This window comes from Pavona decussata, unplaced genomic scaffold (genome assembly GCF_977016875.1).
Source record: "Pavona decussata unplaced genomic scaffold, jaPavDecu1.1 SCAFFOLD_84, whole genome shotgun sequence".
Classification (NCBI taxonomy): domain Eukaryota; kingdom Metazoa; phylum Cnidaria; class Anthozoa; order Scleractinia; family Agariciidae; genus Pavona; species Pavona decussata.
This window is the reverse complement of record NW_028145502.1, coordinates 1,165,880-1,184,432: the sequence shown is the minus strand read 5'-3', so window position 1 is coordinate 1,184,432 and position 18,553 is coordinate 1,165,880. Positions and strand designations below refer to the sequence as shown.

General features: G+C 38.4%; 1 protein-coding gene across 1 annotated transcript; it reads left to right on the top strand.

The window, feature by feature from the left end:
• Positions 1-5,247: 5,247 nt before the first annotated feature.
• On the top strand, positions 5,248-16,631 carry LOC146475326 (uncharacterized). Its single transcript, XM_085115733.1, has 3 exons — positions 5,248-6,202; positions 13,267-13,716; positions 14,544-16,631. The coding sequence occupies exons 1-3, from the start codon at positions 5,636-5,638 to the stop codon at positions 15,990-15,992; spliced, it is 2,466 nt and encodes an 821-aa protein (XP_084971859.1). The 5' UTR covers positions 5,248-5,635; the 3' UTR covers positions 15,993-16,631.
• Positions 16,632-18,553: the final 1,922 nt, after the last annotated feature.

Genomic DNA, 18,553 nt, shown 5'->3' with positions numbered 1-18,553 from the left:
GTTATTGATAATTACCAGGAGCCATTTCTGGACATAAGTGAGCCACGTGGGCTCCTGTAATTGCACCTTTGATCTATCTGTAAAATTTAGGTACACTCACTTAAAACTAAGCACAGTGAGACCTTTTTAAAACAATAATTAGCTGCCATGGTTCAATGAAACGGAGTTTGTAAATAAAAAAATTGCGTGAGATTGCAGTTTGTCCGCAGCCTTCAGACCACGAAATCACAGTCGCAAAAGCGAGGTGATTGAAGTTACAGTGTGGTCGCCAGGCGAGGTTTCACTGTATACGCAATCTCGTACCAAGAGTCCTCAGGCTCCTTGGCTAGCGGTTGGTCGACAGGAGAGACTCTCCTGGCGACCAACCGCTGGCCAAAGAGCCTGAGGACTCTGGGTACGAGATTGCTGTAAACGTAGTTTTCAGTTCGCGGGCTTTCTTTACCGCTGATTTTGAAGTCTCTTATAATTGAAATGGATTTTAAATTCCAGGCTCTCAGGTTGGAATTGGGGTGGGGAAGGGGGGGGGGGGGAGGGAGAGGGGTAGGCTGAGTGAGTCTTTCAGTTGAGACGCAGTCTGTTCACTTTTAAATAACAAATACCAGTTTCATTTTTAGGACAACACTGCGCCGTGGCAGTTTTGTAGGACAGTTTTTTGTTTGAATGGTTAAAAGCGCGAGTTTTGACTTCGGAGAGCGTGGTGGGATGGGGAAGGGAGGGAAGGGAAAATCCCCACCCCACCCCATGCAAAGGGTTTCAGTTTTGCACTTGTAACCATTCAATCAACAAGCACCTTCATGTCGTACTGATTGTTTTAAAATATTTTACAAGATGAAATTTGGATCTTTTTCTAGTCTTGAGAGAATGGAACCATGGTTTCTGTGGATCACTGTTTTATAAACAGAAGTTAAATGTAGTGTTGTGTTCCGAGAGTAGCTGATTATTTTAAAACAGACCTAGATGGCAGCATGCTAGTTTTTAAATAGCAAGCGAAATAACTGATACCTTTGTCGTATCGATGATTATTGCAATGCAATGCTAGATAGAACGAGGGTGAATTTTAGTCCCTCAAAAGTAAATAAAATGGAACTGATTACATAAGGTTTTGTGTAGTTAAACTGATCTCACCAGCTTTTGCAATTGTATACTATCCATCTTTTACTCTGCCGTTTCCTATAGCAGATTCCAAGATTAGTGTTTCTTAGAACTGTCTCGTGCGATCTCCCATTTCCTTACAAGGGCTAATGCTCAGTTGAAGATTCATGGGTTCAGTTAACACTTTAACATACACTGCAGAGTTAAACAAACATACCCAAACAAACAAACAAACATGCTCAAACATACCCCGAAGAAGAAAGGCCGTGCCTTTGGAAAATATACTTCCCTGACCGTGAAATCAGCCTTGCTCTTTTTTTAAATTATATACTGCAGAGTTAATTCTCTGATCTATCATCTGATCATCACTCCCCTTCTGCATTCCCTTTTCCGATTTAGGCGACAAAGTTTGCCACATGCCGATACTTAAAGGAAACCGACAAGTTGACTGGCGTTAATTTTTTTTTTTCTAAATAATGGACAAAACTAGAATCTTGTTTACAGCAAATCTCCAACGTGAGATTTGCGCTCACGTTTTCTTTAAAACAATGAGGACAATTCTAGCTTTAATTGTTAACGCAGAACTACTCAATTTTAATGAGAAAGTGAAAAGAACGAGAGGCAAATGTAGGATAAACATGATCATTTGGCCATGGTCATTTCTGCCTTTTGCCGTAAAAGTAATTCCAAAGCTTAATTGAAAAGTGGAGATAACTTTTTAGTGTGTTAAAAATCGGAAATCGTTATCGTCCGTTTTCACTTTTAAATTTCCCTCGCGCCGCCATTTTGAATCACTCTATGACGTCATAGGGTTGTCGCTAACATCACTGCTAACGTCAGAAAGCAGAGGTGAAGTGTACGACGTTAAGTGTGCGAAAATAGGCGATAACAAAATCTTGTTTTGTTCGATAATGAAATATTATTACCATGTTTTCCAACAAATTTTGAAGCAGGAAAGTTAAAGTCCCTGCAGTTTCTAACCTCCCATCAATTCATTTGATTTACAGCAGTTACTAGAAACCACACAACGACTATGACACTTGAATCTCGCTAACTTGAATTCCCAAAGGAAACAAGAAATAGTTCGTCGAGTTAGAGGAGTTGATGTTGAATTTCAAGTATCCTTTTAATAATTAATAAAATATTGTGTTTTTATCATTTTTTCACAATCAAGGGTCACCTTGGTGCAATACGTTTGCTTTAATAGGGAAGTGTCATGGTGTTTTGACCCATTTTGTTATAAAAGGTGAAATAAGACCTTTACTTAACTACAAAATAATGTTAGAACGAGAGGATAGATATCAACCCAATTCTTGAAATGAACAACTCGTGATCTGTTCTACCGAATTTTGGAAACAAAAATGCGAGAACTTGAAAAACATTAGCCTAACATTTTTCAAGTTTCAATCCATTCCGACCTACTCTGTCTCTGACCAGAGGCACTAATCGACATTTTTATTGCACTGGAGTGATAATTTATAACAAAACTAGACATTTTTTGTTTTGTTTCTGTCTACAGACAAACGTTTTGGGGGTTTTGAAATGATATCAAATTGGCGTGATACTTCTTACTTCCCCTCTAAATATATTAGAAAGAAAGGCAAATAAACTTCAAACTTCAAACTTTAATAAGAGCCCTTCGATAAGAACGCTTAGTTTGGGATTTAGCTGAGATCTTGTTTAGGCCCCAGTTGTTCAAAGAGTGGAGAATTTTATCTAGCAAATAAAATGTACTAGTTGGAGTACATTTTTTTTCTACTGGATAGCGATTTATCGCTGGATAACGTTATCCACTCTTTGAGAAGAACCTGGGCCAGATTTCCACATATTACAATCAAGTTATCATTAAAGATTAAAGATTATGGCACGTCAATAGATCGGCGTGCCCTAACATTTTGAGGTTTGCCAAACGACGTTTCTAGAATAGAGTTCGAGTCAGTATCGGAGTAAATTTTAGCCAAAGGAAAATAAAATTAGTTCGAGTTAACGGAGGGTTCGAGTTTGCCGATAGTAAATGAATGAAAAATTTGGTCGAAACCTGGAGAAATCGGATTTTGTTCGAGTTAGCGGGGAGTTCGAGTTAACCGAGTTCGCGTTAGAGGGGTTCTGCTGTACAACACTGCACCCGAACAAGTGGGGAAAGAGGACGCAGAGTTTATTTATCCCTCACTTGTACTCACTGAAATTCAAATATGCAGTTTGTAGTGGAGCCACGATGGCGGCATTAACATATGAAAAGATAAGAATGTAGGTCGAGGACGAACCATGATGAAAACATGATTAGTAAGAAATTCATGTTGAAGTTGTTTGTCGCCCAAGAAAGCCTGAGTTTGTAAGATATTAATCAACAATTTTTTTACCTGGCCAGTCGAACGCAGCTGTGATTTGTCCAATCTCGCGGGAGATCCTCCGCTAAATAAAGAGTCCGTGGATTCTGTACGGTACGAGATTTGCAATAAAATGGCACTCTAGTTCCCAGGTCACGTACGGCTTATCTGAAGCCCTGACACCATGAAATCGATTATCGAACACGGTGATTTCCAGGCTATGTTACTCGCGTTGAAGTGAAATTATATTAATCTTCGTATATTTACCTCCTGCTGTCTGTAATCAACAAAATGTACACAAAAGGGCTTGCTTCTGAGCAGGAAATAACGTTCAATTACTTTCAGTGGTAAATTATGACTCGGTCGTCTCATTCAGACACCGAGGTGATATAAGCATATCAAGGGTATTTATTGTTTCCTTTAAGTAAGACAAAACAACATGGATGCGACGAGAGCATACAGCCATAATTAAAGATAGCGCATTTGAAGTTTAACATTGGTAGCTTCATCTTTCAACTACTTAAGCGGATTCACTGTACAGGCCCAAAATGAAGGACCATCGCTTAATTAAAAAAGAAAAAAGATGTTCAACTTAATTTGAAACCTGACAGTCACGAAAGTATGTTATTTGCAAGAGTTATGAATTTGCGTCGCGCGGGTATTGACAGCAATTTCACGACATATTTCGAGGATTTTCTCAACAGAAGTACAATTCAAATCGCTTTTTAAAATAATAACAATAGCTACATCTTGCTTTAAAGGAGAATTATTGCAGTGATTTGTTTACCTTTTTCGTCTTCATAGAAACTTCACGATGTTTCCTAAATATGTGAAAATTTATAAAGAAGATCGTAATCAAAAAACATAAATTTAGTCTGCCTGGTTTGATATGTTTTCCCTCTTTAGCTGATTTGACAAATGAAGATTCCTGTCCTCTCGCTTCATAATATTAGTTAAAATTGTTACCTAACGTCCCGGCTTCCTGTTCCTCTGAAAACAATCGTTCTGTCTACCGCGGTATTCATGCCATACAAAGTTTATCATCGTTCTCTTTTTACCCTAAACTAAGCAAAACCCTTATATAATCAGTTACGTTCACTAGCCAAGATTAAAATTTGCTAGCCAAAACGATTGAAAATCCATTTGCGTTTTTGCCAAGTTTTTTTTTTGTCGGCCATCGAGAATAAATTGCGAATTCTTTCAAGGTAAAGTTCTAGGTTTCCAGGACAACATGCCTGTCTTATCCCGCTACATATCAATACCGAGGTGTTCGAGTTGAAAGATAAATTATACTTCACTGTCATCACAAAAATCTGCACCCTAGCAACACGGCTGTTGCTTTCTTTCTTTCTTTTCAGTCATTATTATTTTTTGCCAATTTTTATTGTTCTAGGACTATTTCGACTTTTCATCACTGATGAACGCCAAAAGCCGCATTTAGGCCAAAACAGGAATATTTTCTGTCCGCATCTTATCTCGCCCGTTGCTTATACAAACACGAAAATTTAAAGCAATAGTATACAGACTCGACGGCTAGCGCTTCTTCCGCATATTCAATCACACGTAAAGTATTCCGGGCCTATTTAAGCGAACATCTTCATTAATGGTTTAATATACGATTCTCAGTTTTCCTGCGATAACGCGTTTAATTCTCGTAAAGTCCTAACGCTTGTTAAAGGACTGTTTTGACACGGATATGTCGACAATAATCAAGCATAGAATATTGCAGATTTCGAGCCTTTCATTCGAGTGACGGGCGCTGGATTATGATTGGCTAATGGCACGCTTCATTGTATTTAAATATTGATTTTCAACGTAGAGCAAACTTTGCGGTATTTATAAATTTACCAGAACACTTCGAAGTCTCGTCTTAGATATACTAATATTACCTGCAAGTCAAGATGTGATATCTAGCTGTTATTTGATGGATGCGAGATTTCATGCCTCGTAAGAGATAAGGTTAGAGCTTCAAGTGCAACGCTCGACAGCACGAGGAGGATTTTTCGTGGAAAAAATGCAAATACATGGTTATTACATGCACTTGTAGCCAAACAGGTGGCATGCCGCTTTAAGCGACTGTACTACCGAGTGTAACCTATAAGCTGTGAATACAAATTCGGAACTGGCACTTTTGGCTTGAAATAATTTGATTCAGTTGATAACCCGTTGAAAGTGCTTTATCCAACTGAAGCGCTTGTGTGAACCACTACACAGTCATGTTACTGGAGCCGGGAATTTTACCAAGAGCGAAATCGGAATCAAACTTCGAAGACTCGATACAAGCGCGTGGAGTAGCGAAGGATCGAGTCATAATTAATGTAGGCGGCTACCGCCATGAAACTTATTTAAGCACTCTTAGAGTGGTGCCAGACTCGAGGCTAGCTTGGATTGCCGAAAATGCCTCCAAACAGGCTGATTACGATCCGGAAAACAACGAATATTTTTTTGATCGCCATCCAGGGGTGTTTATGAATATTATTAACTACTATAGGACTGGGAAACTTCATTGCCCGAGCGATGTCTGCGGGCCGCTGTTTGAGGAAGAGCTGAAATTTTGGGGAATTGAGGAGCTTCAAATGGAGCCGTGTTGCTGGAGTAATTTTACACAGCACAGAGATGCTCAAGCGACGCTCAAAGCTTTTGAAGGACTACAGAAAAGCATGGAAGAATCGGAGAACGAAAGTGGTGCGTTTCGAGTTCGTCCAAAGGTTTCCAGCAGGACTAAATGGAAAAAGGAGATTTGGGCAATGTTGGAAAAACCTTATTCTTCAAAATATGCCCAGGTAAGGAGTGCAATTAAATACTGCTCCGCCAGATGCAAATGAAAAACAAATATCTCAATAAACTTTTTTAAAAGCAATTTTACGCAGCGAGAAGCTTTGTAAAGAATATGTCGAGATTTGCTCGTTTTTCACTTCGAGTTGTGTTCTAGTGTTACCCGAGGAAGTGTTTAATTTAAAAATAATAGATTGAATTGAACACTTTTTAAATGAAAAACGGAAGCGATATCAACCGATAGTACAGTAGTAGTCTCTACGCTTGCTGTTTGAGTGCGAATGTTGATTGCAGGTAAACTACGAGTCGAAGTAAACTTTTAAAGGGGATTTTCTATTCGCGTCAAATTTTGGCTCGCATTGTCTTATCTCTTACGTATGCAAATTACTAAAAGCTATTTGGCATTTTGACTATGTTGAGTGGGCAGATTTTGAAGTTTCAACTTTGCGTTGGTCGGCTAACACTGAACTGACGCCATAACAACACAAGTTGGCATTTTGTTATTATCGCTCGAACACGTTCTCAAAGCGATCAACTTAATTTCTCTAGCGAAAAGTGATGTTTTTATTCTTATAAGCGTGATTGCCTTTATATTTTCATATTACGAGCAGTGGCATCGTCTACCGTTTCCTGCAATGAAACACAACCTTCAGTAATGTTGTAAACATTAATACCGCCCAGCAGGTCAAATGGCTGACACGAAGCGTGTGCTGTTTGGTAACCAAGCACTCTATGCTTGACAACAGTTAACAAGTTGTTATATTCTCATGTTATTAGATGTTCTGAAAGATTGCCTATTTGATTCGTTGTTGTTCCCTCTTGACATTTAACATTTTGATTAAGAATTTCTCTCTGCCGCCAGTAATTGAGGAAGCCGGACAAAACATCATCAAGAAAGCGCCAAAACAGAGGCGTTTTCCTGAAAAATAATTTACACTAAAAACAAGTCATTTTTTTTTTCTTTCAATCCGTGACTGACTCTACGTGTTAAGCAAAGTTGTGGTTTTCGTATTGAAATAATCAGTTTTGATCTACGAGGTTAAACGTTTTGAATATTAAAATGAATGAATATTTTTGTTTTAGCAACCGACGGACTAAAATTGAATAATTTTCAGCCGTTCAGCCATATTCTTTCGGCTTGCGCGAGCTAAGAAAATGATAAATAATTTCAACTTGAAGCCAGTTTGCTAAAGACATTTCTGTGTTTCTTTTGTCATATATTTCACATTGAAACATAACAATTCTCGCTACTGCAGTCGGACTTACTATTATATTTTCTGTAGCTCAATAAATGCTACCTTGATTTAAATCGTTGGAAACTAATCCAAAAACATTTCCAAGCCGGAGATTACAAGAACATTTTTATATTTCACATTTTTATGTGCTATTGTATATTTCCAAAACAACTCTTCCAATTTACATTGCATTTTCCATTTCGCAAACTTAATGTTACATTTGCATAAAAAGCCGAAAAAATTAAACGATAAAACAGATTAAAAACAGAGACAGAGCGGACATCAATTAGGAATCGATGCACCAAAAAAATTATAAATGCTCAACTATTCAATTTGTTTAAATTCATAAACATATATTACAAATATTATTCCCTCACGATCCTTATAGACGTAGATAAGCCATTTGTTACTTTAAATTTCGCTAAAATTTTATAGCCAACTGTGACACCCTTTGAAATGATTCTGAACTTTCTATAAGTAGCCAGTTTTAATCATATTCGACTCATTTTAATTTTCTTCTGCATCGTGTCCAAGTATAAAATGAAATTTAATATCAACGCGAAATAAACTTATTAAATGCTTAAAGGTCCTGAGTGAATTATAGAAAACGACATTGGTGTCATTACGGACAATTATCATTACAGTCAAGGCAAGCTTAATATGCTGGTGTTAAGTGTGTTTTGACTCTCAATTCCCAATAAACCGATGCCTTATTTTCGTGCCAGTTTAAAATGGGAACAGAAATTTTGACAGATTTTCCACTGAGAGGTTTAGAATTCTTTGAGGTGTTTTACCACACTACTAACTAAACTCGGACGCTATCCAAAACAAACAAAATATTAGCGTAAGTCATGTTCCCGCCTCTTGAACAGGTTCTGCTATTGTTTCAATTTACCTATGTGTATTTAACTTCGTGTATACATTTAATTTATTTTATATGGCCATAAATTGGGTATACTGTGCAAGCTAAACGTGTTCTTTGACCAAGCAAAGGAGCTACACGTATGACGTTCCTAGCGCGGAGGTAGATAAGCTTCACGCACGGACAAAGTTCCAGCTTGTCTTACATGTAATATTGTTTTCCACGTGCTAAGCAATAAACAACAGGAAAATCAGAACAACTTGATACGTCTAAGGGCAGGTTTATTGGAATGGCGTTGGAAGGCGTTTTGTCTAGCTTTGTGTTACCTATTCTCATTCTAGAATGGTTAGAACGTCGTCATCCAGTCATTCTGCTCCTTGGAGCAGAATCAACAGAATTACCAAGATTTTACCCCTCGTTCAGAATAGCATTTTTTCTTTTATAATCCAGTTATTCTACTCATTCATTAGTATTAATGTTATTAGTATACGGTATTAACATTACTTTAGTAATAGAATTGTATTTTTTAAAAGGGGCAGTGGCACCCATATTAGGTTTGACTTTGAATAGAAAAAAAAAATTATCAATGATAACATTAAAAATAATGGTTCAGTTTAATTTGTAAACAACAACTCTACTAGTGAACAGGAACTAGTTTTAATTATCTTTGGCTGTAGATGCCTTGGATGGAAATCAGTGTATTGCAACCAAGTTCCTCCTGTGTTTTTTTAAAGAAATCACTAAAATACGCACTGATAACAGTTTGTCCTTCTTCACTGAAATATTTGAGGAGATGCAGCAAAATCCCAGAGACACTTTAAGGAACTGATTATAATTTAAAAGTAAATAAAACATTCTCTGCAATTTCAAGCTTACCATTCGATCTTTACAGGTCTATCGAATGATTATAGGGGTATTTTGTTTTCACTCAGTGACACAGTTATACTCGGAAAAGGAAAACCCGATTTCTCCTAACAGGAGCCAAACCTGAGACCTTCTGATTACTAGTTCGGATGCTCTATCACTGAGCTACAGGAGACTTGTGGGAGCTAAGGCCTTTAAACTAGGTTCATGGGAAAATATACTGGATTTGAATGTTGATGAGTGGTATATGTGAAAGAAGTCTTAAAACACAACACCACATTTCCAATTGACTGATATTTCGGATGAAACAAAACGCACAGAAGTGGAAATTTTTGGTCCTTGCGTTTAATTTTAGTCTATCAACTTGAGTAACTGTTGTTGATAATAATTGGTTGTATTCTTTTTTTTTTTTCATACTGATATGGAAACATGAAAAGAGACAATAAGCTTATGTTTTATTGATAAAACCACATAAGACATAAACAAAGCCAGTTAATATGGGCTAGCTATTTCTTTGCATTATTAATGAATACAAGCTGAGAAACACCTAATGCCACAAATATCTTGTCCTATCGCTTTTACTGTGAACAAACTCAGAACAGAAACCTTTCTAACACCAATTCCACTGTGGAATTGTTATTGCACTGCCAGCTGACCAACAGAGTACACATGTTGTTTTATCGCATTTAAAGTGATTGCATTTCTCCGTATAATACGACTGATATCGATTTAAGTTGACCTTATTTGGAACTATAAGCCTCGGGGAATCGAGAAATTTTTTCTCCCAATTAGAGATTTGATTAAAGAATAACTTTTTTGGTAAAGGTATGAATGAAACCTGAAAATCAAGGTTACAATAAGAGTATTGCCGTTTATGCTTAAGTACATATAAATTGTTCTTGGAACATAATCGGAGAAGACACGGTATTTTAAGAAAATTCTACAAAATTCCGCAAAGAGACAACTTCTAAAAAATTGTACTTAATTTAGCAATGACACAACTTTTAAAAGATTGTACCAAATCCAGCAGTGACTCAACTTTTAAAAATTTTTAGTAAATTTAGCAATGAGACATCTTTTAAAAATGGTCCGTGAACTCATAGCCAATGCAGTGCGCATGCGCTGAGTTGACTCTGACTTCATATACGACTAATCTCGTTCCCAGAGCCCGCTCTTCTTTTGGTCGTGTTCTTGGTGTCGAGCAAAAGGAAAGCAAACACAATAAAGCTGCAATAATTCTAAATAATCTTGGCACGGATGACACCTCGCGGTTGTACGGTGCATTGTTGATTCAAAAGATCTATTTTAGCTCCAAAATTAGGCCGACACGGTGGATAAAATTCACTGCAATTTTTTAGGTTTCATTTGGCTCTCCTAAATTAGGACTAAAATGGCCTAGGCTGCACAATGAATCACGCTAAACAAACAAATTTGTAACTCAAGCAGATCCTGGGAGTTTTTGCCCATGGTGAAATTTAATTATCACGGAAATACGTCAGAAAATTCGAATACAACAATAATTTTGAGGGTGGTAGGGTGCTTTAAAATACTTAAATCCTATTAATGACTCTAAAGGCCATTGGCCATTGGCCATTGGCTCTGCTCGAAGGATGCCTTGAGAGACGTGACTCAGTGGTTTTTTGATCAAAACATGTGCACGTTTTTGTTTACTGATAGTGAAATATAGCCACAGAGACACGTTGCCCTTTTACAATCCGCCCCCTTAATTTAACCTACAGCTTCAAATACTGCTAATTCTGAAATCCTCGATAAACGAACAAAATGATGGTTCTATTGCGCAGACACTGTTTGGGTACGGTAAGACTCCGTCACGAAACCGAGTTGATCAGAATTTTAAACTTTATTCAAGCTAAAACCTTATCACCTCTACCTTGAAACGTCACAAACAAAACCGTACGAAATAAACCGATATTGCAGCGAACTTTCTCCCTTGGGAATAACGAATCCACACGAATGCTCAAGGAAAGCCAACCACATGATTGCGTGTATATGACACGCAAAGCCCCCGTGGTGAAGTCCCGTGGTTGACCACGAGTTCCACAACAGTAATTTTTTCCTTATGTGTTAGGAGATTAAACATTTTACTTTTTTATTATTATTATTACTTATGTAAGTTAAAGGGGAAGTATCACGCGAATCTGATGTCATTTCAAAACCCAAAAATGTTTGTCTGTCAACAGAAACAAAGAAATAACTGCCTAGTTTTGTTATAAATTATCACTCCAGTGCAATAAATGTGTCGATTAGTACCTCTGGTCAGAGACAGAGTAGGTCAGAATGGATTGAAACTTGAAAAATCTTAGTCTAACATTTTTCAAGTTCACGCATTTTGTTTCCAAAATGCGCTAGAACACGTGTTGTTCCGTACAAGAATTGAGCTGATTTGTCTGCTCTCGTTGTTCAATTCAATTTGTAGCTAAGTGAAGGCGTTATTTCACTATTTTTAACAAGAGGTAAAAAATCCCATGACACTTCCCGTTTAAATTATCGCTGCAAAGTGCGTGGCTATCACCATTTTTTTTTATTCCAATAGCTCTGCTTTTCCCTCATAGTCATGCACCACACCAATACATCTATATGTATTAGGAGAGATATGTCCAGAAATGCACGCTAATGAGATTCATGAACTGTACGTATCACAGACATCACAAGGTGTCCCCTAACCTTAATTCTCACAAAAACACACATAATTCTGTCAAACATGAAGTCATAAAAAACGACAAAAAAGCCTGTTTTATAAGAAGTACCCAAATTCAGGGTTAGGTGCATTTCTGGACATAAGTGGTGGAGGAACCACCCTTACAGAAATCTCAATTTCGTGACGCAGAACTTCTCCGCACTAAGCAAACAAAAAAGACGCACCGTACCTGACTTGTTTTTTTTCAAACTTTAAAATCTTCAGAATGGAGAAAATGATCATTGACCACCATTCTTGCATGAAGCCTAAAAAACAATAAAATAAAATAATTATAAAAAAAACTTTATTTAAAGGGGAAGTATCATGTGGTTTTTGATATCTTTTGTTAAAAATAATGAAATAAGACCTTCAATCAGCTACCAAATAATTCTAGAATGACGAGAGGAAAGAAATCAACTCAATTCTTGAAAGGAACAACTCGTGATCTGTTCTAGCGCATTTGGAAACAAAAAATGCGAGAACTTAAAAACATTAGCCTAACATTTTTCAAGTTTCAATCAATACCGGCCTACTCTGTCTCTGGCCAGAGGCACGAATCGACAGTTTTATTGCACTGGGGTGATAATTTATAAGAAACTTGACAATTATTTCATTGTTTCTGCTGACAGACAAACATTTTTAGGTTTTGAAATGAGAGCAAATTTGCGTGATACTTCCCCTTTAAGAGTCGAAGTATTTAGCACTACAGTGCTAATTGGAGACACTATTCAACTTGCTGGAAGAAATACTACAAACTAAACATAACATTTGTTAAAAACCGCAATTGGGGGGAGGCAGGCCAGTTGGCTATTTACATAGCGTGGTCTTGATTTGAAAAACGGGGCTACCATTTAATCCGATCTAAGTGGCCAGAAAGGGACGTGAACCCGGGTCCTAAGGATTACAAGTCCGGTGCCCTAACCACTCAGCCACGCTGATTCCATTACTACATAGAAAAGGACTTAGGTAAGGACGGTGCCTACTTTTGTTACTGCGCATACGTTCTGCGCATCTCGAGATGCTCGGGTTTCCTATGGGTGGTACCTACTAATACAGGGATATTTTTGCGCGGTTTAAAACTGTGCGGAGAAAGCAGAACTTAGCAAGTGCTCTTAGTATCCAAAAAAAAAAATTGTGGTAGCCATGCATTTTTCCGAGATAAAAAAGCTTCAATTGGAAAAAAAAACCCGCTTTACATTGCTTTGTATTTTACTGTTTTTTAGACAGAATTATTGCTTAATTATCTCTAAAAAATGCGTGGTTACCCCCAATTTTCTTTTTGGATTTCAATAGCCCTTTCTAAGATCTACTTTCCCCGCATAGTCATAAACCACACAAAAATACTTTTTTATTATAGTAGGCGCCGTTCTTACCCGAACAAAAAATTAAGGAGTGTCCTTCTTTCTGTTTCAGATCTTCGCCTTTGTGTCCTTGATAGTTATAGTCTTATCAGTGGCCACCTTTTGTCTGGAGTCCATTAATGCACTTGAAAAAAAATACCAAGGAATTTTTAAAGGCATGGAATATTTCTACCTAGTGTGGTTTACTGCAGATTTTCTAGCCAGGCTTTGCACGTGTCCTTCATTGAGAGACTTTTTCAAAACCTTTATGACTTGGGTCGACATTACGTCTGTAATTCCCCTGTACATCAATTTTGCGCCAGATGTCAGCGACACCGTCACGTTTCTCTTCGTTCTCCGGTTGATCAGGATTTTCCGGTTATTCCGGTTTTTCCGGACCATGAGTGGAATGCAAGTGATTGGGCACACACTGAGGGCCAGCGCCCGGGAGCTCTTCTTGCTTGTTCTCATTCTGTTGATCCCGATGGTGATTTTCTCAACGCTAGTTTATTTCGCCGAAAAGGTAATACCCTCGTTTTAGTTTGTTTAGTTTAGATTAATGCATTCGCTACAACAACTACCATGATAACGAGAGATAATAACAAAATTCGGCATATTGACTGATAGCATATAAACCAAGCGTATATAAGGGGGGGGGGGGGGTGTTGAGAGGAGAAAGGAACAGAACTTTCGTTCCAATTGCAACCTAACTTCCTCAAGGCAAGATAATGTAAAAGTACAAACAGTAGAAAATATGTGTTACAATATATGTTAAAATCAATTACAATCATCAAAAAACGGAGGACTGTAAGTTTCTCGCTCAGACAGATAGAATAAGAGAAGACTAGTTTTAAACATAGTTCTCAAACTCATTAATTATTCATCAAGAGAAAGCAAAGAAAATCAGTACTGTAACTGTGGTTTGGATATGTGTTCCTAGTTACCATAAAATTTTGCCAAATTTAACTCTGAATTTCTCCAAAAATTATTAATCAATTGAGAAGCCATACCAAACACTCGAAAGTGTGTTTCATCAGATATCCAAACACCTCGAAGTCGCTCACCTACTTCTCAGTGTTTGAATATCTTATGAAACCCACCTTCTCGTGTTTGATATATATTACTTCACGAATTGTTGGCTGTTTTAATCTCCGATGGCAAAGAGTTCCATAGTTCAGCAGACCTAACGAAATATGATTTTCTGTAGTAATCTTGATTGTGTTCATGGATTAGGTTATCATTACCTTACTTACCTTCCATAAGGGAGAAGGTAGACGCACCGATGCCAGCACTCTCTCCCAGGTGAATGTAAAAGAAACAATCTCAACTTTTCTTGTTGCTTTCCTTTAGAAAATACCGAATAACGACTTTGAAAGCATCCCAGAATCCTTCTGGTGGGCAGTAATCACCATGACGACGGTGGGATATGGTGACGTTTACCCAAAGTCTCCCCTCGGAAAGATTATCGGCACAGTCTGCGCATGCGTGGGAGTACTTATCGTCGCATTACCGGTGTCTGTGATCGGCAGCAACTTTACTTTGTTTTACTCTCACGCGCAGGCGCAGTTGAAACTTCCTAAAAAGAAGAAAACGCCTCTTTTGTTGGGTGCTGCTGGTGCCCTTGTCTCAGAGTCAACTTTATACAACAACGAGGGGAACTCTAGCACTGAAGATGGGGTCAGTAATCCAAGCCCGCGCGAAGAATACTTAGGTAGCCGGCGTAAGAGTCTTCGGAATCCATCGATAACTCCTCGTTGTCGGTCGGTTCGTCGAGAAGCCGTTTTACCATTGCCTATACCCAAAGAGGAATCTGACACTTCGGTCGAAATGAAAGAAACGTCGACAGCGAAGAAAAGCGCCGAAGAATTGTTTTCATCTCCGCCCACGGGGAGCGGAATGGATATATCCAGCGGTCTCCGAGGAGCGAGTGACGTCATGCTTCACATCACGGCTCCTTCTCATCGCCGAATGGCAATTTCACCCGCACCCTCCCCACCCGTGAGAAGATCAAGTCAGCGAAGAAGAAGAAGAGGAGGGAGTAAGCGTCTTGCTAATCGCGGAAACGGTGAGATGTCTTCCCACGAGAGAGAAGGGGACAGCTATTATACGACCACCGACGGGGATAGCCCAGGGGAAAGTGGAATCCCAGGGAAATCTCCGAGTGTTACCTCCCCGCAAGAAAAAGACGGAGGGACGCACGAATCATCTTACGAGTCAAACATATCAGAGCATAAAAGCAACACTGGAAAGAGAGAACAAACACCAGAAGAGGAAGTAAAATCACGTCCTGTGTCAGCTACACATGTTAGTTTAAGAGGTGTGACTTTTGATTCCAGTAAAGACTATGATGAAGAGAGCCCGGCTCAGGCACCGACGTGGAGATCATCCGAAAATTTAAGCGACAACAAGAAACAGAAAGAAACACTTGATGTGGAATCTCGTTTGAGGTCGAAAAGCGAACTTTCGTACAATGAGACACCACCTTCCAAAAGGAGGAACGCTATTGGCGGGAAGAGTGGTAATGCGCTACCGATCTCACCCCTTGTGAGGTCCGATGACAGGCTTTGTAGGACATCATCTAATGGAATTTCTAGAAACGCTAAAGAAAGATTGAGTGCACAAAACTCCTACTCCGTGGATAGGCGCTCTCAAGAAATAAAAGAAACGAGACCCACATTAGCTTCAACGTCGGTAAAGAGCAATAGTTCACTGGACGCTGGGGACGGAGGAGAGCCGCAGTTGTGTTCAGTGGTTAGAACACCGAAAAGAGATGTCATTCAAAACACGACTCGCGTGTAAACCCTACAACCTTCTAACAAGGTTATGAGTGTGTGAATGCCACATACCCAAGGGGCACTGGTAGGGTGAACGTCACATACCAATAGTCAGCAGCCGCTTTTAGCATTTGCAGAAGGAAATTTGCTTAACTAACAAATTTATATAAAAACGATGGAATAAATTGTAGAAATATTTTTGCTCTATAGGTATGCATGCAATATTCTTAACATGTCCAGGACCACATGTTGAGGAATTTTTTTTCTTTCCTTATAAATTAATGACAATATATAAAGCGTATTTTCGAAAAAAGAACTGGCCCTGGGATTTCATCCTTTTACTGCTTGACTTTAAAACATTTTAAGGACAAAATCCTAAAGTTTGAGCATTGAAAGTGCCAATTGAGAAGTTTTTTTTATGTTATGATTTACTGGCCTTTGGTGTGATTCATGGTTTCAAGGTGGTTCCAGCTTTTGAACCCGCGGATGAAATGAAAGTATGAGCTACTGAGTAGTACTTTCCTGTGGTGCTGTTTATTATGCTGTACAAGGTTGCTCTAACCTTTGAGTCTGTGGATGAAATCCTAAAGTGTGAGCTACTACTCACTGGCAGTACTTTCCTGTAGTGCTGTTTATTATGCTGTACAAGGTTGCTCTAACCTTTGAAACTATGGGTGAAATCCTAAAGTGTGACCATTCAAATGAAAGCTACTGAGCAATACTTTCCTGTGGTGCTGTTTATTATGCTTTTACAAGGTGGTTCCAAATTTTGAGTCTGTGAGTGAATGAAATTCTAAAATGCGACCATTCCGTGCGTTCTTGTGCGGCTATAACTATGTTTTACTGTAGATTGGCTTGCGGATGAAATCCTTCTTTGTGGCCATTTCAATAATTAGCTACACTTACTTGTGATGCTGTTAGTACAGTTATGAAACAGGTTTGTTAGCTTGTTTAGCTTTTCAAACAAGCTCGTTCATTTACCGAAATGCTGTTTAGCGTAAAATATTATGCGTCACATTCAAAAATTTGTGCGAGGGTGGGGTTGTAGATTTTAATTAATTTATTTATGTATTTTATTTTTAGAAAGACGGAAAATTAGGTTCCGGGTGTCAAAACATTATATTACATATCAGGATTATGAGAACGATTTTTACTCAAAAAAAATACCCTCTGTGAGTCATCTTGTATAACAGAGAGGGCTTTTGAGAAAGTCTAAGCCAAACTCGACAGAAATTTAATGGCAACAAAGTTTAATCTAATTAATAACCGAATGACTGAGGAAGTTGTAGCCCACTTCTTTTGTAAATAGATGGACATTTTTTGGTACAAAGCATATTTATGAGGTGTTCAACACCAAAGAAAAACTTGTGTGCAGTAATACGGTAGCAGACATGAAACGTTTGCTTTATTTAAAATAATAATTATAAGAATATATGCACTGATTTTTTACAAAAAAGTGGTGTTTTTGTTGTCTAGAGTTATTCTTAAAAATTTACAGGAACTCAACTATCAACTATGGGGAGCAGGGATGGCGCAGTGATGAGAGCACTCGCCTCCCACCAATGTGGCCCGGATTCAATTCCCGGACACAGCGTCATATGTGAGTTGAGTTTGTTGTTGGTTCTCGTCTTTGCTCCGAGAGGTTTTTCTCCGGGTACTCCGGTTTTCCCCTCTCCTCACAAACTAACACTTCTAAATTCCAATTCGATTTGGAAAGTGTCCCCAATTAGTGCTCTGCGCTCAAGAAATTGACACTTAAATAAAGTGATTTATTTTTATTTTTTTTTTATCAGCTGGTTCAAGTGATGTTCGCGCGTAACGCAGGTACACACGCAAGCGGAAGGAATCTCATGCACGCATGCGCATTTTGAATGGTTGTTTAATATGGCGGACAGCAATGTCAAGGTTCAGTTTCTTACGCTTCCGCTTTGCGTTACTGACGTTCACACGTGAGAGAATTCCAAATACAAGCAGAACCCAATCGCAAGAAAACGCAAGGAAAAGTAAAAATAGCACCATTTCTTGCGTTTACGTTATGGAATTTCACGTGTTTGTTCCCTTCAGTGCGTTTACGTTCATGTTATGTTGGTTCACGTGTTTGTTTGCTTGCGTTCGCATTTGTGTTATGTGTTAACACACGCGTTTGTTTGCTTGCGTTAGAGTTTGTTATGGTAGTACGTGTCTGTTCGCTCTCATTTGCGTTCCTGCTATGGTAGTTCATGTTTTTGTCCGCTATCGTTTATGCTTGTTTGTTCGCTTGCGTTTGCATTATGGTAGTTCACAGGTTTATTCAATTTGCGCATGCTCCGAAATCAGAAGAAAGTAATTACTGTCAACCCTCACAACGAAACACCTGCAATAGTGATGTTGACTTTAAAGACAACATGGATATTAATTCAATATGGAGCACGTTTCTACTTAAATGTCTACCGCTTTGATGGTTATATGAATATTTCAAAGGAGTTCTTTTTCCGCTCAAATTTCAATCGCATTTTCACAATGATATAAGCACTTTAGACGGACACTGAATCGCTTTCGACTCAGGTTAAATTACAATTTAACCGATTGTTTCGAATCGGTTAAATT